Genomic DNA, 23281 nt, shown 5'->3' with positions numbered 1-23281 from the left:
AGGTATTCTCTCAAAAGTAAGTTTCTGCGTCAATGAAAATATCATCGCCATCAGAATGACAAGGCCTTTTGTCATTGTTTATATACGGTATAGTCAAAATGTTTAGTCATGTTGTCAGAATGACAGTGCATGGTTCCAGGATTTCCTGATATAAACTATGGTTTGGATTACAGTGATTGACAATGCAAAAGGCTGAATTTCTTCTGTATGGGATCTATGAATTTCAACTTGCACAAATTTACACATTACTGTATGTGGGATATTGATTGTAAGAGACCGAACAGGATTCACACTTTTATTGTACTTTACTAGCGGACTGGAAAAAAAAAAAAGAATTACAATATAACATCGTATAATGCCGTTGTGATAGAAAAGAAAAGGACACAAAAGCACAATGGGGAAAAATATAAAATTACAAAAGGTAAACATAGGAAACACCTCTTAGGCAATGCCGTTGTCTGTCTATACCCCCTGACATCCCAGTCTGTCAGGCCACAGATTTCCATCCACATCACAACAGATATCATCCCTTGCAATACAGCATGGAAAAAATCTTCTGGAATGTCTAATCCAGCCTCTGCAGGCTTCCACTGTGATATCCTCACATGCTGCATCCATGGCAGCCAGAAGGGTCATCTGAGTATGTGGCTGGCAATCATAGACCTTCCATCTCCATGCTGAATAAAACTCCTCAATTGGCTTAAGGAATGGGGAATAGGTTGGGAGGAATTGCATCAACATTCTGTTATGGGTCAAAAACCATTGCCTGATGATGTTTGAGTGATGACAACTCACATTATCCCAAAGTATCACATATTTTGGCAAATCATCTTGAAATGGACCCCTCTCATCATCAGGGATGAGAGCCCTATAGAGGGTCTCTAGGAAGGTGAGGAGATGCTGTGTGTTGTATGGGCCTATAAGGGGAACATGAGTTAGCACACCCTGCTCTGAAATAGCAGCACACATAGTGATATTTCCTCCCCGCTGGCCTGGCAAGTCAACAGTAGCTCTGTGGCCGATGACATTTCGACCACGTCTTCTGCTTCTGTTCAGACTGAAGCCCGCCTCATCCACGTATATGAAGGTGTAAGGTGGTTCACTTGACTCCAATTCCATTATACGCTACAACCCAGAAGATACCCAATTAGTTATGCATTTTCATTTAATTTCACAAGATACAGTTATATCAAAAGTACACACATATTGCATGTTATTTTCCTAAAGCTATAGCAAATTTATATAGGTCACACATACTATAATATATATGTCAATATAAGAAGTTTATGTAAATTAGTTACTGTATGCACATACAGTAGATGTTTTACCTGTACATACTGGTACCGTAGCTCCTTCACTCTGTCCCCATTCCTTTCAAATGGTACACGGTACAGCTGTTTCAAGGTCATGTGGTGTCTTTTCAATACCCTGTCAATAGTTGAGATGCTAACAGACTGGATGTTTCTAAATACATTGTTGTCTTCTACAGTGGCCCTCTGTATTTCCCTTAGCCTAATGGCATTGTTTGCTCTGACCGTGGTGCAAATAGCCTCCTCCTGCTGAGGTGTGAAAAGGGGTCCTCTGCCACCCCTACGAGGTAATCTTTCAGTCCTGTGTGGAAAAAATACCCTACTACAATTCATATATACTTACACATGTTTGTGTGTTACAGAATGTATATACACTATAACAGCACAGTCCACACTGATGGATTACAGACCTGTTCTCTCGACAAAATGTTTGAATAATCGAAGAAACAGCTGATCTCCCAATATTTGGCTGTACCCTCCGACCCTCCTCAGCCGTTGTGAGGCCATGATTGACAACATGGTCCACAATAGTGGCTCTAATGTCATCAGAAATGTGTCTATGTCTCTGGCCTCTTCTTCGTCTTCCTCTATTTTGCCACCTTAACCTTCCAGCATGCATCCTTATTCTTGGCTCTTGACCACGTTCATTTCCTGGTTGTTCATCCATTTTCAACAATTGTAAATCTGTGTTTTGCTCTGTTATATAGGCATGTTCACGAGATTCACCTCGAGAGATCGGCCTGTTTTAGAGAACTAGTTGATCATTGGTTCTTCACGCCCCTTCATTAGCGACGTTCAAATTTCATCTGCACAATTCGTCAATTCAAGACGACGACGTCAATGCAACGAACCGATGCTGAAATGTTTCGGGGGTTAAGTATTATTTAGATGAAACTAGTATAATATATTTTGATCAACATGACATAAACAAGTGATAATGTAGGAAACAGCAGACTATTGCACACAATCAATTATATGAATGTACAAAAGCAACGAGAAATGTTCATATGATGTGCACAAGTGACTAAATGGTAGTTTTGAGAATTTCATTTCTGATCTGAGAAATGCTCCAAAGCAACTGAGAAAACCTGGGCGACTTGAACCACGTTTCTCTCCCTCAACTCCACGCTTCAACAACCGGACGTGACGTAGACGCGCACGCGCTCGTTCTTGTTCCCAGTAATAGTATTCGGTGCGTTTTTCAAACAGACATCACTCGGGACTGGAGCAGTCAGTGCGCGCGCTGGGATCTCTACAACTATTTTATTTTATTTTATTTTATTTTATTTAATTTTTTATGTTTTATTTCTAACAGTGACCTGCATTCTCCTGACATGGCGACTCCTCCGAAGAGAACTTGCTCTCGTCCTGACTTTAACAGCAGTTTTGAAAAGAGAGTTAAGAAGGTATCTATTGAAGGGAACATCGGTAAGTTCGAGCTGTTGGAATAATAATAATAATTATTATTATTATTAATGTTGGGAATAAATATCTATAAACTATTTTTTTTATTTCATATGAATTAGTTTACATGAAACTAGATGATTATTTTTATTATAATAAAATTTCTCTCGTTTGTTTGGCGCCAAATAAAGGCAGGAATACGCGGGAAGGTTGAATTGCCTGAACACCCAGTGTTTATTAACACACTATTTTTAATAAAACACACACACACACTCACACACTCACACACACATTATTTTATAACACCACAATATTTTCTCCATCATTGTCGAATTCCGAATATTTTCTTGATCTGGTTGGCAGTGTATTGTGTGGCTTCACCATGGACCGCTTCATTAACACTCTTCTCTCTGTGTCCATTTAAATGGTCAACTTTTCAATTTATTAAAAACAAAAACAACTAAACTAATGTTAAAATGGAGGATATAAATGAAATAAATAGAAGAAGCAAAACTACAGACAGATAAGAGATCAGTCTTCGCTGCACCATGGCTGAGAAGCTGAATGGAAATTTGTCAATAATAATGTTTCAGTGATCTATCGATATATATATCTATCTTTCTTCCATTCTTTCTTTCTTTCTGTCTCTCTTTCTTTTTGTCTTTCATTCTTTCTTCCTGTCTGTCTATATTTCTGTCTCTTTCTTTCATTCATTCTTCCTATCTTTCTTTCTATCTGTCTGTCTTTCTTTTATTGTTTCTATCTGTCTGTCTGCCTTTCTATCTGTCTGTCTTTCTTTCATTGTTTCTGTCTTTCTATCTGTCTCTTTCTTTCATTGTGTCTGTCTGTCTGTCTGTCTGTCTATCTATCTATCTATCTATCTATCTATCTATCTATCTGTCTGTCTGTCTGTCTGTCTGTCTGTCTGTCTGTCTTTCATAGTTTCTGTCTATCTTTCTGTCTGTCTTTCTATCTGTCTGTCTTTCTATCTGTCTGTCTATCTGTCTGTCTCTCTTATTGTCTGTCTATCTTTCTATCTGTCTGTCTTTCATCGTGTCTGTCTGTCTTTCTGTCTGTCTGTCTTTCTATCGTTCTTTCTATCTGTCTGTCTTTCTTTCATTGTTTCTGTCTGTCTGTCTTTCTATCTGTCTGTCTTTCATTGTTTCTGTCTGTCTGTCTTTCTATCTGTCTCTTTCTATCTATCTTTCTATCTGTCTGTCTTTCATTGTGTCTGTCTGTCTTTCTATCTTTCTTTCTATCTGTCTGTCTTTCTTTCATTGTTTCTGTCTGTCTGTCTTTCTGTCTGTCTGTCTTTCTATCTTTCTTTCTATCTGTCTGTCTTTCTTTCATTGTTTCTGTCTGTCTGTCTTTCTATCTGTCTGTCTTTCTTTCATTGTTTCTATCTGTCTGTCTTTCTATCTATCTGTCTGTCTTTCATTGTTTCTGTCTGTCTTTCTATCTTTCTTTCTATCTGTCTGTCTTTCTTTCATTGTTTGTCTGTCTGTCTTCCTGTCTGTCTTTCATTGTTTGTGTCTGTCTGTCTATCTTTCTGTCTGTCTTTTCTATCTATCTGTCTGTCTTTCATTGTTTCTGTCTGTCTTTCTATCTTTCTTTCTATCTGTCTGTCTTTCTTTCATTGTTTCTGTCTGTCTTTCATTGTTTCTGTCTGTCTTTCTATCTTTCTTTCTATCTGTCTGTCTTTCTTTCATTGTTTCTGTCTGTCTGTCTTTCTCTGTCTGTCTTTCTTTCATTGTTTCTATCTGTCTGTCTTTCATTGTTTCTGTCTCTTTCATTGTTTCTATCTGTCTGTCTTTCATTGCTTCTGTCTCTTTCATTGTTTCTATCTGTCTGTCTTTCATTGTTTCTGTCTCTTTCATTGTTTCTGTCTGTCTGTCTATCTTTCTGTCTGTCTTTCTATCTTTCTATCTGTCTGTCTTTCTTTCATTGTTTCTGTCTGTCTGTCTTTCTATCTGTCTGTCTGTCTTTCTATCTGTCTGTCTGTCTGTCTTTCTATCTGTCTGTCTGTCTATCTTTCTGTCTGTCTTTCTATCTTTCTTTCTATCTGTCTGTCTGTCTTTCATTGTTTCTGTCTGTCTTTCTATCTGTCTGTCTTTCTATCTTTCTATCTGTCTGTCTATCTATCTTATTGTCTGTCTATCTTTCTGTCTGTCTGTCTTTCTATCTGTCTGTCTATCTATCTTTCTATCTGTCTGTGTTTCTTTCATTGTATCTATCTGTCTGTCTATCTATCTTATTGTCTGTCTGTCTGTCTTTCATTCTTTCTATCTGTTTGTCTTTCTTTCATTCTTTCTGTCTATCTTTCTATCTGTCTCTCTATCTTTCTTTCTATCTATCTATCTGTCTGTCTGTCTGTCTGTCTGTCTGTCTGTCTATCTATAAAAGATACAGATAAATAAGAGATCAGTCATCGATAGCTGAGATACTGAACATAATGGAAATCTGTCAATAATGTTTTTTAAAACAGATTTTCTATGATGTGTGAACGTGAGGTTTCTTAATGAAATAAAATGAAAAGACCCAAATGAGAGAAACCTACAGAACATTACTTCAGAAAGAATTTGTGCTGTTTCGTCAATCTGCAGTGTGAAATGGAAAGTAGGACACACAAAAACGCTTTTCCAACTACAACATGATTGTTTTCCCACTTCTCTGATTCATAATATGACGAGTATGTGATAGATTTCATCACTTTAAGCCACGGGCTTCCTGTGCCGGACTTCTGTCCACGCTTATGTCTTTATCATGTTTGGAAAATAACTGCTTTGTTATTTGTAACTGTTCAGTGTTTCCATGTACAAAAGATTTGTATTTTTTTTTTTTTTTGCACTGAAGTAATTTAACCTCCATTTCTCAAAACACAGCTACAGGCAAGTCGACCTTCGTGCAGTTGTTGGAAAGAGAATCTGAGGAATGGGAAGTGATCCCAGAGCCCATTGGCAAGTGGTGCAATGTTCAGACTGCGGAGAACGAGTACGAGGTACAAGACTGTATGCACTGTTTCATTTTTATGGAGGAATAAAGAAGGTGAGACTGACCAGAGTAGCAGAGTCATATGGTCAGCTATATAAGATGAGATGTTGACGTCTTTAGGAGCTGACCACATCCCAGAAGAGTGGAGGCAACCTGCTGCAGATGTTGTATGACAAGCCCAGCCGCTGGTCCTACACTTTTCAGACCTACGCTTGCCTAAGTCGAGTCCGTGCCCAGCTCCAGCCTCCCTCTGCCAAGCTGCAACAGGCTGAGCATCCAGTTCAGTTCTATGAGCGCTCGGTCTACAGTGACAGGTACCTCGACAAGGAAAGCAGGGGTTGGAGCCCATGTATATGTTTAATATAATATGTGAAATTTTAAGCTCTTTTCTTTTTTTTCTTATTTTTGCAGATATGTTTTTGCTTCAAACCTCTTCGAGTCTGGAGACTTGAATGAGACAGAATTTGCAATCTACCAAGACTTTCATAGCTGGCTTCTGTCGCAGTTTGAGTCTGACCTTGAGCTCGACGCCATAATCTATTTGCGGGCCGATCCTGAGGTACAGTGTAGTGTGTTTTAATGTTTATATAGATCAGGCATAACATTATGAGCAGTGAGGGGTGAAGTAAATAACACCGATGATCTCCTCATCATGGCACCTGTTAGTGGACGGGATATATTAGGCAGCAAGTGAACATTTTGTCCTCAAAGTTGATGTGTTAGAAGCAGGAAAAATGGACAAGCGTAAGGATTTGAGCGAGTTTGATGAAGGGCCAAATTGTGATGGCTAGACCACTGGATCAGTGCAGGACGGGTCAGGGCTGTTTTGGCAGCAAAAGGGGGACCAACACGATATTCTGCAGGTGGTAATAATGTTATGCCTGATCGGTGTGTATGTATATACATAAATATATGCATATACATACATATTTGGGTTCTTCTTTTTGAGATGCTCACACACACTAACTCAAGCAAATCTCTCTCACTCACTCACACACACACAATCTATACATCCTGACACACAAGAATACATTATTTCACATATAGTTTTGATTCATTTGTCTTCAGTGCTATGTGACACAGTTTAGCATGTATGTTGATCTGGGTTAAACTGGAAAAGAGACCTTAGATGTGCTGGGGAAAGAATTTAATTTCACTCAGAAAGTCTAACTTAAGTCATTTGTGTTACAGAGGTGTATGCAGCGCCTTAAACTCCGAGCTCGTGAGGAAGAGCAGGGAATTCCTCTGGAGTACTTGGAGAAACTTCACTATAAACACGAGTGTTGGCTCTATAACAGAACTACACAGTGAGTTATATATATATATATATATATATATATACACATTCCCTTCACATTTTCTCTCCTCATATGTTTTCCTAATCACAGTGTGTATTAGAGTGGAACTAAAGGATATATACATATTTCTATAAATCTAAAATATTTTTCCTCAGTATTATGACGGATTTGTGACATCACTGAGGAGTATATAAATGCAATGTTTAGCAAACTAACTTTAGCTAGGTAAACAAAATAAGGTTGTTAATATGATCTAAACTTTATATAACCACCATTCCTACAGGCAGTAAAACCAACTAGAGGCCACTATGTTACCAAAAGTTTTGGGACACCCCACCAAATCATTTAATTCAGTGGTTAGGCTCGGCCCCTTAGTTCCAGTGAAAGGAACTCTTAATGCTTCAGCTTCATACCAAGACATTTCAGACAATTTCACGCTCCCAACTTGGACGACCCCTTCCTGCTCCAACATGACTGCACACCAGTGCACAAAGCAAGGTCCATAAAGACATGGATGAGTGAGTTTGGTGTGGAGGCACTTGACTGGCCTGTACAGAGTCCTGACCTCAACTCGATAGAACACCTTTGGGATGAATTAGAGACTGTGAGCCAGGCCAAAACTGGGACATCTGCCTTTACATGCACATGAATGTAATATGGAGTTGTCCCGCCCTTTGCAGCTATAACAGCTTCAACTCTTCTGGGAAGGCTTTCCACAAGGTTTAGGAGTGTGTTTATGGGAATTTTTGACCATTCCTCTAGAAGTGCATTTGTGAGGTCAGGCACTGATGTTGGCGAGAAGGTCTGGCTCGCAGTCTCCACTCTAATTTATCCCAAAGGTGTTCTGTCAGGTTGAGGTCAGGACTGAAGTTCCTCCACACCAAACTCACTCATTCATGTCTTTATGGACCTTGCTTTGTGCACTGGTGTGCAGTCATGCTGGAACAGGAAAGGGTCATCCCCAAACTGTTCCCACAAAGTTGGGAGCATGAAATTGTCCAAAATGTCTTGGTATGAAGCTGAAGCATTAAGAGTTCCTTTCACTGGAACAAAAGGGCCGAGGTTAACCCCTGAATTCAATGATTTGGAGGGGTGTCCCAAAATTTTTGGCAATACAGTGTAAAAGGCTACAGTCCAGTAGATGATTCAGTAAATTGGTGCTAAAATTTGAGAATCTGGCTCGACCAACTAATCACAGAGACCCTTGTAGTTGATCATGAGTAATGAAACATTATTATTATTCTTTGTAAACAAAACAAATGGAACTTATAATTCTGGATTTATCATCCACCAACAATGTCAATTATGATCCAAATATGTGGTGCAATTTATTGTTGTTTTCCTCTTCCTAGGGTTGAATTTGAGTACTTGAAGGATCTCCCTATTCTGGTGCTGGATGTTAACGACGACTTCAAGAACGACCGAATTAAGCAGCAGGCAGTGGTCGACAAGGTAAATGAGAGTTTAACCTGATTTGTTTTAGCTGATTTGCAAGTATAATAATTCCACAATAGGATTATTTATTAAACATCTAGTCTTGAAGATGAAATAAAGGAAAGAAATGATTTCGGTGATGATCTAATGTCTGGTCAATTCATTTACTTATTGTGTTCCATTTCTTTTCAGGTGCAAGAATTCCTGTCTACACTCTAATACATAATCAAGCACTCTCCTAAGAGTGTGTGTGTGTGTGTGTGTGTGTTTATGATAATAATAACATGTTTAAAACAATTTTTTTTCTTACCTCAAACATACTCATTTGCAGTAATACATAATGCTGACAAATGATGTATTACATTTCAATTGAAATATTTTTTAGATTTTATTATGATTATTATTTTCATGGTCAAGCTTTTTTTTTCAGTGTTTGATACATGATCACTATATTTTTATTGTAAATATGTACATTTCTGCTATTAAAACTTTTATGCTATTTGTTTGGGTTCTTTTGCTTTATCTAATACGTATTTTAGATAAATTTCTATAAAAATGGCAATAAATATTGTTGGTCCTAACTAGTTTTAGGTGCATCCTTTTCTTCACTTTTAAGATGTTTAAGTTTAAGCTTTACCATGAGAGCCTCCAAGGTTTCTCAGTAACAAGCTCCATTTTTTTTTGCGTCTTATTCACTTCAAGAAAATTGATGTTTACACTGATCAGCCATAACATTATGACCACCTGCCTGATATCGTGTTGGTCCCCCTTTTGCTGCCAAAACAGCCCTGACCCGTCATACACTGTGTATTCTGACACCTTTCTATCAGAACCAGCATTAACATCTTCAGCAATTTGAGCAACAGTCTGTTGGATCAGATCACACGGGCCAGCCATCTCTCCCTACGTGCATCAATGAGCCTTGGCTGCCCATGACCCTGTCGGTGGTTCACCACTTTTGATAGATACTGACTGCAGCTATAGCAGCTTCAACTCTTCTGGGAAGGCTTTCCACAAGGTTTAGGAGTGTGTTTATGGGAATTTTTGACCATTCCTCTAGAAGCGCATTCGTGAAGTCAGGCACTGATGTTGGACGAGAAGGTCTGGCTCACAGTCTCGGCTCTAATTCATCCCAAAGGTGTTCTATCAGGTTGAGGTCAAGACTCTGTGAAGTTCCTCCACACCAAACTCACTCATTCATGTCTTTATGGACCTTTCTTTGTGCAGTGATGTTGGAACAGGTAGCGGTCAACTGTCCTAAACTAAAAGTTGGAAGCATGAAATTGTCCAAAATGTCTTAGTATGAAGCTGAAGCATAAATAGTTCCTTTCACTGGAACTAAGGAGCCGAGCCCAACCCCTGAAAAACAACACCGGAATTCAATGAATTGGAGGGGTGTCCCAAAACTTTTGGCAATATAGTGTACAACTGATATTTGTGAGCATTTAAAAGACAGTTTTTTAGGGTTTTGTGTCTAAATGAAAATAATTAAAGAGAATTGTTTATAAATGTTTGGTAGGTTCTATCATACCAGGACACAAAAAGTTACATCAAGCTCATCTTTACTTTTATTTAAGGTTTAGGTTTAGGTTCATTCATTAGACCTGAATTCATTTTTAATTGTTGATTGTTGTTTAAATCATGACAATTTTTTTTTGACATTCTGTCTAATGTATCTAACTCATGCAGACATATAACGTACTAAAAGGTTTATTACAGTAAATTCTATTCAGCCTCAGAACATAATGCTGCCCTCCTGATGATTCTTGGACACTGGCTTCCTAGAAATGAACCAACCACTTGGTGTCTCAAAATATGGTAAGATTTTGACAGCTGAAAATTAGACACCCCCCCCATGTCATTATGGAAGACACATCATTAAATGGTATTCCTGGTCAAATTCTACTCTTAATGCCCTTCAGACATACAGTATATATATATATATTTTTTTTTTTTTCTACAACTGTTTAATAGCAATATGTGAAATGGGTCTTCTTCTTTCGGCTTTTCCCTTCAGGGGTCTCCACAGCGAATCATCTCTCTCCACCTATCCCTATCTTCTGCATCCTCTTCACTTGCATCCACTAGCTTCATATCTTCATTTATTCCATCCATATACCTCCTCTTTGGCCTTCCTCTTTGCCTCCTGGCTGGCAGCTCCATGTCCAACATTCTCCTACCAATATCCTCACTCTCCCTCCTCTCAACATGTCCAAACCATCTTAATCTGTCCTCTCCCTAACTTCATCCCCCACCAAACGTCCAACATGAGCTGTCCCTCTGATGTCCAACCGTCTCGCTTCCAAAGAGAACCTCAACATCTTCAATGTGTGAAATATGTAAACACTATTAAACATTTATTAAATAGTTAATAAACATGTAAGAGCACCCGGTTCAGGGACTATACATAAAAACAAAGCACTGCTGATCCTCATACACTGGGTTTCCTTCTCGGATTGTCTTCTAGCATTAGTAATGAGTTATTACTTATTACAGATGTGATCATTTCAGATGCATAAAGGATATCCATTCATCCTATAATAATGGTGACCTTTTCCACCAGTAAAGCCTTTCTAAAACTACATTTCCCAGAATAACTTGAAATCCGCCTATTGCCTCACACCGCTGCGCCCTGATCCATGCTGTGTTTTTGATGCACTCTTTACTCCTCAGGTTAAGTTACTTGAAAGTGGAGAAACCTAAAGCCTTGTCCTAAACATCTGCTTGGCTGTCAGGGGTCAGAAGTAAGCACTGGACTCTATGGTGCTCGCAAACTAAACTTTGTACAGTCATGAGACTTAAAGCAAATGATCCTTTACTTTTCACATCAAGACAAAAATAGGCGTATCTAGGGGCGGGGGGCGGGACTTTGTGACAGACGTATCGATAAACCAATCGCAGTTGGCAGGTGATGTTTCCTGGCGTAAGCGCTCTCGTAAACCAACCTTAACATCGCGTGCGTTCGCTCGAGTAGCGTGCACTCGAGCCAATCGTCCGGCAGAATCTCTGACCGTGAGCCAATCGCGCTGGGGCATTTTGAACGGAGGCGGGACCATACGGAAATAGAACGAAGTGGGGGTAGGTTGTTAGAAAGTTAATGGCTTGGGGGAAAGAGAATCTCTTCTCGCTTCAGGAGAGTTTGAGGGTTTTTCTGAAGTAAAACGGGATAATTTCATAACAATATAACCCCAAAGAAAGTGAGAGGATAACGTTACCTTTACAAACATACATATTCTTTAAGAAAGTATGCAGGATGCAGTAGCCGGGACGGCAATGCTGACGGACGGCTTCGAGGACGAGATTGACTCGGTGACTCCGCGCTCCCCTGCGCTCGGGATGGGGGTTGGAGCTACACCAGGAGCCGGACTCGGAGGCCTCGGGTTGGGTGTCGGTGGCAAAAAAGTACGCTTGTTCGGCGAGCCGGGCGGGCCGGCAGCAGATAGACTCGATTTCAAACTCACCGCAGCCGCAGTGCTTTCCTCGGGGCCCGGATCCGGCAGCGACGAGGATGAAGTATCTGAGGTAAGCTATCATGTATTTAGCTAGCCAAAGTATGCTATTAGCTCTGTAATTCTAGCTCGCTAGTTAGCTTAGCTTAGCTAGCTAGCTAGCTAGCGTTACTAAACTAGAGGGTGACGGCAGACTGGATTCTTAAGCCATCAAAATCCCTCAAGTTGCCCGAATACGTTTTATTTAAGCGTCACGTCAAAGTGTGCGCCGTCACCCCGTGCCGCGAACAGCATTTCGGCGCTATCCGCAGGCACAACCCCGGCGTTGTGTACAATTTCAGCGCGATTTCGCGCGACCCACGTTGCCAGTTGCGTTTCCCAAATAGCTCGGATTGGGGCTGCGCTAGCCTGCTAGCCTTGGTTTAGCCTGTTAGCACGACTGCTGCGACTGTCGAAGGCTGCGATTTGGGCCTAAAGACAGCAGCGGGCAACGCCATCGCCTGCTTCTTAGCTTTCAATATTCCTCCTGTAGTGCACATCGGTGAGTTTGGTCAGACAGCCGGGCGGATTTGTTGTCGTTATTGGGAATGTTAATGACGGAGGAACTTTCCGAAACGGTGCCGTGTTACACACTGATGCAGAAACGGCGCTAGCTAGCTAGCTGCGTAACTCTTAAATATTAGCAGTTTAAGGCAGACCACTTCGGCTTATCGCTGGTTATCTGGTCAGCAACAGCCGCTTGTGTGTGTGTGCTTTATTTTTTCGTCGTCTTCTTCCCCCTGAACTGGGCCACTCTTAAACCGTGTCATAAAATCAAACTCGGCTTGTTTGGCTGGTAAAACAGCTCTGATGTCCACCCATGGGGTTTTTTTTCGGCCACAACAAACATCTGACACCGAATGTTGTGGAAAGAAGGCGCTCCATGTTGCAAGTCACCTTAGGATAATGTCAACACTGTGACTAGTTAAGTTACCCGGAGGATTTGCTCATGTTTGCAGGATCTCATTTATTTTATTTTATTTTTCCCCCGTCAGAGGAGCATGCTTTAGTGTAGTGTTCGAGACAAACACGTTGGTCTCACATGAAGGTCTGAGAGAAAAGTAACAGCAGCTTGTGCTCTTTTCTCCGCACAAGCGTTTTACACGCGCATCACAATCCCATGTGGATGTAAAGGAGCTGTCAAGAAAAATGTCATCTTGGGTTTCTGCAGCAATATTTTTCCCCATCTCCAACACCCCTGTGGTCATCATGTCCGTCTACTTTACAGTTCAAACAACTTTTTTTCCCCCCTACTTAGTTATGCCTTATGAAACATTCATACTGGGGAAGTAAACACTGAGTGTTGTTAGGAATTACTGTAACAGTTAATAAACTAACTAACCATCAAAATGGTCAAACTTTGTCCTCCTCTGAGCGATAAACCTTTTCTACTTAACATTTAAAACAATCCTTTTTTTGATGCTTGTGGATCACAAGCTACTTTTCTTTAGAAAGCTGTTCAAATTGTACCTGACATGACAGATGATTATTTTTGGTTGTTAAAAGACAGAACAAAACAAACATTGTGCAACCAAATATTGAGTTTATTACTGTTTACTGCGACTATTTTGTTTTTAAAAAATCTAAAAAAAAAATAGCATGATTGCATTATACTTGAAAGCATTTACAACTACACTGCGGTATTTCTTTGCACAGGACGTTTCACACGGCGCTACACACCTGACCATTTTACTCCCGGTCTCCGTCTAGCGGACAGGGGTGTGTCTGTTGCCGGTTATATCTGCTAACCGGTGCGAAGTCCCGTCTCTCACGGTGCTGGAATTCACTCAGGAATTTTGGGGAGGTGTAATGAAAACAAAGGAATGTCATCTATCTGACGTCACCCTCAGGTGGAACCCGGACACCTGTCCAGAGCTCCGGGATCGTCCCATTAAACACGTTTCGCACTTGCGCTTGGCTATTTTTTTGTTAATGTTAAATATGATAAGTAGTGATTTATAACAGGGAGCAAGCGTGGTTAGTGATCGGTATCGTTTTAAAATTGTACAGCATTTTAGAGGTGTTTTTACATTTGTGGTCAGATCTTAACATCTTTCTTTGCGGGTTAAGGCTCTGGGTTGTTGATCGGATGGTCGGGGTTCAAGCCCCAGCACTGTCAAGCTGCCACTGTTGAGCCTTCGAGCAAGCCCCCGAACCCACCCTGCTCCAGGGGCGCTGCATCATGGCTGACCCTGCGCTCTGACCACAACCTCCAAGGATGTGATATGCGAAGAAAGAATTTCACTGTGCAGTAATGTATATGTGAAAAAGACAACTACTTTAATTAGTTGAGGATTCAGTTAATTGATGCGCCTAAAATCGAAATAGGAAATAAGTTTGAGTTAGTAAAAGAGCAGGAGTTGAGCTACCTTTGAGTAGCTGTAACTCTGAGCAACTCTGACATAACATGGATATGTCTCTGTGAATGTGTCTCTTTGTTGGGTTTTATAGCAAAGAAGCTATCGTTATTCAATTTAAAAACAAAAACACACTATATGTTCCGATTGTTTTGACTGAGGAAGACACACACGCAGTCCAGGGTTCAGCCTGTTGAGAGTCGGACCTGAGAACGTCAGACACGGTGGAAGAAAACATGCACTTGTGTTGCTGATGAAAAAGTAGGCTTTTTACTATAAAACATTTATTGATTTTATGGTTAATTGGTTAATCATCATCCTCAGAGTTGACCTCATGAATCACATGTTTAACGGTGAATCGTTCAGTCCGGTTTTCTCCCTCGGATCATATGTATTTGTTTTCGCAGCGATCATTTTCTTCCTGTGCAGTGTAGCTTAATTAAGATGATTATGTCTGTCTTAAACACAGCACTAGCTACGGAAAAATGCCGGCTATTAAAAATATAACTGGACGTATTTTTTTTATTGGGTTAATATGAGGGAAAGTGTTTTCCTCTCAGATTTATTGCAATACCTATTAGTACGGTGCGTTACTTGATTAGAAAGCGAGCGTACAGTTCTCAGACGAAGTGAAGCGGTGTCCCGACAGCCGATGGAGGTAGAGTTAAATGTTAGGCATCAACACACACTTCCTTCACACGTCTAAAACTCTAGCTTTGGAAAAAAGTGTCACTTTAAGCAAATCCAAGATCGCAAAAAAAAAAAAAAAAGTTTCGTCCAACCAAATTTAGAGTTTGTAAATATTTGCAGGAGGAAAAAAAGAAAGAAAATAAGCCCATTTTCCACTCAGGTTTATTTTACTAAATGTGCCTTATTTGGATAAATATTTCCATATTTGCAGTCTTAATTTGATTCTGAGTGTGAACACTCAGGTCTGATCAGAAGTCACGTTTTTGTACCTGTTAATGAAATCAACTGTAAAGTAGCGTGTGGCAGTATTGCATCATGCACTGGACATGTGGTCAGATGGGGCTCTTCTAGGGTTACCTGGATGGATGGATGGATGATCAGTTCCTGTTCTAATGTTGAGACGAGGTAATAATCTTCCTACAGAAAGGTGCTTATGGCACTGGGTAGAAGAATTAGTTTGTTTGGCTTCGTAACCAGCGTCCTCTGATGCTGATCCAGTCTCTCAACACTCCACAGTGAATAAGGGTTTTTTTGTTAATGGAAGTGAGAAGAAACAGAAGAGTACAGGGTTGTTGGATGCGTCTAAGAGTTCTGTCCTCAGCAGGAAGCAGCAGTTTGTGTAACACTTGTGTAGGCTATTTCCCCCACAGGTGGCTGAAGGAACTGGTGCCACACTGAACTCGTGACCTACATGAGCGCCGCTTATTCCGTACCGAACTGCGGCGCGAGGGCCGAGCGCTTACGTTCACCGTTTTAGAAGGATGAAATCCAATTCTCGGGCTCTCTCATCAGACAGCTACATATTAATGTAATGATGCATCCGTGGTCATTTCTCTGACAGGGTTTTTTTTTCTACTATTAATAGGAAAATGAGTAACCTACTAGTACTGAGCAAGAACGTTTTTATTTAACTCTGTTTACATTTCCATCCGTTTACACAAATGAAAAGCACACACTACGTGTGTTTGTAACATGCGCACAGTCGATTTTAAATAAGAAAGGAATAACGCACGACTGGCCGTGTTGCTATATGAAAATAACGCACGTCGAGTGTCACCAGCACACTGAAGGGGATTGTTTTCTTTTAAGACTGCAGTCTGTAATTCTGCTCAATAACACTTTTAGCATTTTTCCAGGTTTTGATGGGTTTAATGCTGGGAAACTTCAGCTAGTTGCTGTTTTTACACATGGTATAGATGTGATAAACAGTCAACAGTCAGGCCTCCGGTCTGTCTGTGTGCCTCTCTCTCTCTCTCTCTCTCTCTCTCTCTCTCTCTCTCTCTCTTCTCTCTGTCTCTCTCTGTCTCTTTCTTTTTCTCTCCTCTCCTGTCTCTCTCTCTCCTCTCCCTTCTCTCTCTCTCTCTCTCTCTCTCTTTTTCTCTCCTCTCCCGTCTCTCTCTCCTCTCCCTTCTCTCTCTGCCCCCCCATCTCCCTGTCTCTCTTTTTCCTCTCCTCTTCCGTCTCTCTCTCTCTCTCTCCCTTGTCTCTCTCCTCTCCCTTCTCTCTCTCTCTCTCTCTCTCTCTCTCCCTTGTCTCTCTCCTCTCCCTTGTCTCTCTCCTCTCCCTTCTCTCTCTCTCTCTCTCTCTCGCTCTCTCTCCTCTCGCTTTCTCTCCTCTCCCGTCTCTCTCTCCTCTCCCTTCTCTCTCTGCCCCCCCATCTCCCTGTCTCTCTTTTTCCTCTCCTCTCCTCTCCTCTCCTCTCCTCTCCTCTCCTCTCCTCTCCTCTCCTCTCTCTCTCTCTCTCTCTCTCTCTCTCTCTCCTCTCCTCTCCTCTCCTCTCCTCTCCCTTGTCTCTCTCCTCTCTCTCTCTCTCTCTCTCTCTCTCTCCCCCCTGTCTCTCTCTCTCTTTTTCTCTCCTCTCCCATCTGTCTGTCTCTCTCTCCTTTCCCTTCTCTCTCTCTGTCTCCCCCCCTCCACTGTCTCCCTATCTCTCTTTTTCCTCTCCTCTCCTGTCTCTCTCTCTCTCTCTCTCTCTCTCTCTCTCTCCTCTCCCTTGTCTCTCTCTCTTCTCCCCTGTCTCTCTCTCTATTATTAGTCTTAGTTTATATGGAGCGTTGGCTGTCCAGTCTTAGTGTACAAGCTGTTACTGTAAAAACAATAAGGTATTAGAATGAGCGCGTTAATATTAACCTATTATTCACACTCCAGCCGGAACTACTTTCTGAGTCTTACTTTTATAGGGGGTTAAAAAAACACACACCCTCCAACATTCTGCCATGTGGTGGTATGTGCTTTAAGTGCCTTAGCTAGTTACTTTACATATAGTAGAGTTGCAGAAAAACAGGGTTTGTTTCAGTCAAAGTGCTCCTGTACAGATGTAAGCGAAGTAAGTCTAAGAATCGCGCACGGTCAGTGACCTATAGCGGCCAGTCATCGAAAACATACTGGTTAAGCGCTGCAACAGGAAACTGTTCACCCTGTTTCTTGCCTTTGGTTTCTCGTGCCGAGTTTAATGTTTAAGATGTTATATGTTATGTATGAAGTTGCTGTAGTTTCTTCTGTTAATATTTATCACTAAACAGTTTGTAGTCTGTTGTCAGCAACATTAGGCTTATATCAACTCGTATCAAACGGTTATAGAATCTGTGTTTTTATGTAAAGTACAATAAAGGATCATGGTATCTAGTATATCTAGTATGTACCGATGCACCAAAGATCGATCTGTTTATTAGGGTTAGGATTGATGAAATTTGGCTAAAATTTGCTGCAGAGAAAAATAAATAAAAGACTTGTGTTGTAAACTCTAATGTGTGTAAAGGTGTGCGAAAAACCAGTTCCTCGTTGGTTAGCAGACTGGAATTTACCAGAGGGATGGGAGGCATGGGAAACCATGTAAGATAATAGACCATCATGGCAGTCACAGTGATTATTTGGAGAGTATTGTGGCTATCGTATGTAGCTTTGCAACATCGACCATCTACTTTCTAGGACTCGGGGCACGTCAGACAAACACCTACCCATCATACTTGTGTCGGATCGAACAGACGTCTTCAACCAACCTGTTTAAGAAATATTGGTGACTCAGAATTATTCCAGATTTATACCCATTACATAAACTATACTACGACTTGTAAAGCTTCTGTGTAAATTTAGACAGAGGAGGGAAAATATCCCGTAAAAACACGATGTTCTTGTGCTGCTGTGAGTCACCCTGAGCATCCTGTAACAGTAAGAGCTCTCGGGTTCGATTCGGTGGGAAATTTCGAATGATGCACCGGCGTGTCCCGATGTCGTTGTGCCTGAGGGGAGTATAGCCAAAGACTAGACAGGAAACTCGTGGTACGATTTAACACGGAGCCGAAAGAGTCGTCTCCAGGATAGGTCTATGAAGATCGGCCCTCATAGAGACTGCGATGCGAGATGATAATAAAGGCGAGAAATAAACTGTTAGCAAACCGTCGTTAGTTATTGTTTATAGTTGTAGTTCAGATTCCCTAAAAATGTCTTGAACTTTGTCGAAACCATTTTGGATTGAATTGCCATTTTAACAGTGACTTTTAAGTTTGCTGTATTTGTATGCCAAGTATTCCTGATGATGATGATGATGATGATGAGGAGGAGGAGGAGGAACTAGTGTCTTGTAATGGTTAGTGTGGTAAATAACTGCGGTTAGCAAAACGTATTATCTACAGAGAGGAAATGTGATTCAGTGAAGATACAGGTTTATTACACACGTTTACACTGCGTCTGGATTAGAGTTAAATGTGATATTTGTTTGCTTGCTAGTTCGGCATGGTTTGTGTAATTAAATCATTTCAAACAATCGAAAATCCTGGCTGTGTAGAGCCGAAAACGTATGCTCTGAAAACTCATTCATTTATTAAACAGAAATTTGATGGGGAGAACAGACAGGAACAAAAACACGGAAACAGGAACAAACCCTGGGCGTAGAAATCGTCCCTCACGCAGAGAGAACACGTACTCGATCATTGCAGAAATGTAAACATTTTGAGCATCAACATTCAGTTCTTTATTTTTCTCCTTGTCTCATTCTCTTTTTTCGTCCGTCACATTTATGCAGTTGTACAGCTCTGTCGAAGGGAAAAAAATTAAAGCACAACCACGATGTTTCGTTTATGATGTGAAGTTCAATATAATTTCAGAATGCACACGAATAAGATTCGTCCTGTCAGAAAGGTGAACTCGCTGGGTTTCTTCTGGTTGCGGTTACTTCAAACCTCAGTCTGGTAAGCCGATAGAGACGGTCTATTTGACCGCTCTGATTTGGAGGGGTGTCCCAAAACTTTTGGCAGTCTAGTGTGTATGGAAGAACCTCTAACGATTAAGCAGCAATCACCGCGGACCTTCGCTGGACATTTTCCCTACATCTTTTTACATCTGTGAGACCACACGCACCGGAACCAACACACTGTAGATGTGTGTAACGTGACTGGATCACGTGACCAGTCTGTGTGGATCTGAGTGGGAGAAACTGAAACGTGTTAACTGCACGCAGAAAAGTGCAACGTGTTTTGCATTTCTGTATGAACAGACCGCCGCTCAGTGATAACAGCACAGTGTAGGATGTGCCGTGTGTCAGCATTTAGTGTTCTCTTCACAGGATCTTCATTTTCTTTTCTTTCTTCTTCTTCTATTTTTATGTTAAATGTTTTATGTTCCTATGCGGTTCTTTATTTTTCTTTCATTTTACAAAAGTACAATATACCGTCCTGTTCTTTTTAGTAATATTCATGTGGATACATCACTCGGGTTCACTCGTCATATTTTTGGACTTTTGTTTTTTGAGCACAGTGGCTGGACTGGCTTGTCAAATATCCATACCGATAACATCCGTATGAACAAAACTAATCCCAGATTAGCGGACGTATTCGGCGGCTGCTTCAGAGCCGAACGTTAAGGAAATGATTGTAGTTTCTGTCACATTGTTATTGTACTCAGTCTCTGACCATATCACAAATTCGAGACGGTTCACGATACTCAAAACTGACTCAAATGATGTAAATTTAACTGTATTGTCTTTTTGCTTTTGCTGCAAGTCTCTTTTATTTTGTATACAAACACATGTACCGGTGCTGGGGCTTTGAGGGGCGTGGCCAGATATGTTTAACATGTGTTGTGTACGCGTTACGCCATTATTGCTGCAGATACCGTGGATACGGGTCGGCTGTAGCCTCGCATCGACCTGCCTTTTATTCCATGCTTGCTTTAAGCTGTAAAAGTTATTAGTTGTAACTAAGATTATTATGAAACGTACATAGAATTGCTATAAAATTACTAAATACTAAAATTAAACTATATATGTGATGAACAGCAGTGGAGATGATTTTCGTTTTTGTGCAGTGAAGTCACCCGTTTGCGTAAAGTTTGCCTAAATCACCGTTCATGTCTTGGAACCGAAGATGCGGCTTTATCTGTCCAGCAGCACCGACGAGGGAAGCTACAGCGCATCAGGGAAGGATGTTTTGTTCCGCTGCGCTTATTAAGGCCCGAAAAAAAAACAGACGAAAACCTGAAACACATGTTACACACTTTGTTTTTGTCCATCTTAAGGCCCGACCTGATGGCTATCGACGCATTCAGATACTGTTGCCAATTCTCCCAAGCTTAACCTTAGCAAGCGATTCTGGCTTCACTTTCCTGACCAGCTTAACGTGCGAGTCGCGTTAAGGTCGTTTCACGAGGAGTTCGATGCGGACGCTGATTGAATGACCGCAGTGTACTGTACAGAACAATGTGTCGCTTCTCTACCGAAGCCGAGCGATATAAACACGGAACCCGAGCACAGCGATTCTGTTCTCCGTTGAACCTAAACAGGGCCGGACTGTGGGAAAGGTTGTTTCTCCTCTTTGTTTTTCCAGTTGTTTTAGGGTGGAGGAAAAAGACAAGGAGCCCAAGTTGTGTCTTCGGCTGCACAAGCTAACACGAGATAATCTCTCAGCCCACACTGCGGTTGTGTGTTTACTTGTGTGTTTGGTAGCTGAACGTAGCAGATCTCACAATAACCGGAACAGTCCTCTCCTGTGTGTTAGCTAAGCTGGAGGAAAAACACCCCATCTTGTATTCAGAGCGTTGATGAGGTAATAAGATTCCCTTGTCGGACATGAAGCCTCTCTCTCTCTCTCTCTCTCTTGTGACTCAGCCTCTCCCTTACTCTATCTCTGTATGCGTTCTGTCTCTCCATCTGCCTCTTAGGCACTCCCTTGCATCTTTTCCTTTTTTGCATATACATCCCGGTAGTGTGTAGAATAGAAAAGTACGAGTCCACCATCTGAGCTCTACATGCTATTAATTATTCTGTCTACAGATGGACTTTTTGCTGACCACACCCACCCTCGCTGCCTTACTCACTTTTTTGTGGGTCAGCTCATCTTGGCAATTCTGTGAAAATATTTTCATGGAAGACCCCTCCCTTTTTATTCTCTAATGCAGCAGTGATGCTTCAGGTTTATTTTTATTTATTGTTATTATTATTTTGAGCGAAGAACGAAACGTTCTCATGTGTCTGACGGGACACGTGTACAGGACATGCACTTCCCCGTGGTAGTGTAGCGTGCTTGTGCGGAAAAGATGCTGAATTATTTACACATGGATGTCATTTAACGGCACTCAGGATGTAGATGGTCTGTCTTTTTGCGTTATGCACATAGCATGAATGAACACTTTTTTTTTTTTTTTTTTCCCCTGAATTGTGCGGATTTTTTTTTCCTTATAAAAATCCTATTGATGCTTTGCTGCTGGACTCCTCTTCCGATAGATAGCAAAATCTGTAGTCGTTCTAGCAAGTTTTGAGAAATATGAATTTAACTCCTTTCTTTTATATTTTGGGAGTTTTTTTTTGTTGACTTTGGACTGATAGAAGGCCCATGACCTGAAAAGATCTGTTGAAATGCTTGAAAGGTGTTTGGTTTGCAGCCCAATATTACAAATTCCAGTCCTGGTGTGCTTTAAAAACATGTCTGTGTTTCGAAAGGGAATACTGAAGTGTTAAATTGGATCACATTACATTTAATGTCATTATAGGCTCCCATGCACACTGTTGTCAAAGTCACTAGTAATTATGTAGATTAACTCTGCCGTGTGCTTGAGCCACTGCTCCTGATCACAAGAGCCTCTGTGGGTCAGCAACACTCTCGCTCACACACACACACACACATTTGCTTGACTGCTGCAGTGCTGCATGTAGTGTGTTTACAGGACGTCGTGCCTTGGGGGTGGAGCGGCAGGTGTGCAGAGGTCAAGGACATGGCTAGGGAAAAGGGAGGGAACAACCCCGCTGATCGGCTCGTCTTAGTGCTTACTGTAATTCCACTGAGGCTCAGGGCCTAAATATTGCACGTTCCATCTCCAGGCAACACGCCTACAGGGCCGGACCTCGTGGCCCACGCGAACTTTGTCACCAGAGCCCTCTTGTGTTAATTACCTGGCTTTGCTGGACAAGAAGCCAGAGTCGTGGCGGGACATGCATTTTATCATGCAGTCCTTAAAATGTGAAGGTTTAAAAATAGAAACGGTTTGGTGTTACAGATCATTGTAGTCTCCGAGCCAGGGTGTGTGCCTGATGAGGTGATTTGGTATGGAAAAAAAAAAAAAAAAGTCAAACATGGCCACCAGTTGATCCGGGTCATCTCCAGGAACAGAACAGCTTTGTGGAATTGTTCTGCCTTACAGCTGCACATAAACCCATTTCCAGTTCTTCACTACAAACGGCACAAGTAATGAACTGTCGCTCGTGATTAAACAAACCTGAAATAGAGATGCGTAATGGTTTAAAATAAGGGCCGTACGAGAACCTAGCCTTAAAATGTCGCTTTTGTGGGTGAATGATATTTAAGGACCATCTTTGTTTATAACAAAAATCAAGAAAAAAAAAGATGTAATCCACTTAAACTTAATTGACGGAAAGATATTTTTGGAGGAAAGAAAATACAGTGTGCAATTTATCACAGTGTCGTTATTAAGCTGAAAGAGACACTGGCACTGAATCTGCCTGGAAGCGGATCACAAGTGTTCAGTGCTAAGTACAGGTGAGCATGGGGTCAAGTGCATCTCGGAGACGCATTATCATCCAAACACTCAAACCAAGATCGGAGGTTGCATAAGAGCGCGTCGCGGCTGAACGTGAACGCTTCTCAGTGCATCCCAGACAGCAGTGAACGACCAATTAATCGACTGCTCGAGCCGGAAAACACCTAATCACTGTTCAGAAATTGTGCCTACTGATAAGAGTCTTACAAAAAAAAAGTGATTATTTAAAAGCAGAGACAAAAAGCAGCTTCTCCTGATCTTCATCCATGGTCTCAACGCCCGTTCATTTATACGTTTCGCTAGCAGATCAAAACTGCGAATAC

General features: G+C 41.2%; 2 protein-coding genes across 5 annotated transcripts in view; both read left to right on the top strand.

Annotated features, from left to right (window-relative positions):
* Positions 1–2510: 2510 nt before the first annotated feature.
* On the top strand, positions 2511–8936 carry zgc:110540 (deoxynucleoside kinase). The gene is made up of 7 exons (XM_058414847.1): positions 2511–2738; positions 5597–5712; positions 5826–6019; positions 6117–6264; positions 6897–7012; positions 8356–8455; positions 8630–8936. The coding sequence occupies exons 1-7, from the start codon at positions 2645–2647 to the stop codon at positions 8654–8656; spliced, it is 795 nt and encodes a 264-aa protein (XP_058270830.1). The 5' UTR covers positions 2511–2644; the 3' UTR covers positions 8657–8936.
* Positions 8937–11515: 2579 nt separating this feature from the next.
* The window catches only part of ankhd1 (ankyrin repeat and KH domain containing 1), a 30438-nt gene continuing 18672 nt past the window's right edge, over positions 11516–23281 (top strand). For all 4 annotated transcript variants that reach the window (XM_058416372.1, XM_058416371.1, XM_058416370.1 and 1 more), the window contains exon 1: positions 11516–11959. In XM_058416372.1, the coding sequence (XP_058272355.1) occupies positions 11684–11959 (276 nt within the window). In that variant the 5' untranslated portion in view covers positions 11516–11683. The remainder of the gene's footprint in view (positions 11960–23281) is intronic.

Source organism: Hemibagrus wyckioides, linkage group LG18 (genome assembly GCF_019097595.1).
Source record: "Hemibagrus wyckioides isolate EC202008001 linkage group LG18, SWU_Hwy_1.0, whole genome shotgun sequence".
Lineage (NCBI taxonomy): Eukaryota > Metazoa > Chordata > Actinopteri > Siluriformes > Bagridae > Hemibagrus > Hemibagrus wyckioides.
Note: the sequence above shows the minus strand (reverse complement) of the source record. Positions and strands in the feature narration are given on the sequence as shown.

Coding starts and splice junctions, on each gene's coding strand:
- zgc:110540 (XM_058414847.1), top strand. CDS start 2,645: ATGGCGACTCCTCCGAAGAGAACTTGCTCTCGTCCTGACTTTAACAGC. Junction 6,265..6,896: donor ATTTGCGGGCCGATCCTGAG/GTACAGTGTAGT, acceptor TTTGTGTTACAG/AGGTGTATGCAGCGCCTTAA. Junction 8,456..8,629: donor AGCAGGCAGTGGTCGACAAG/GTAAATGAGAGT, acceptor ATTTCTTTTCAG/GTGCAAGAATTCCTGTCTAC.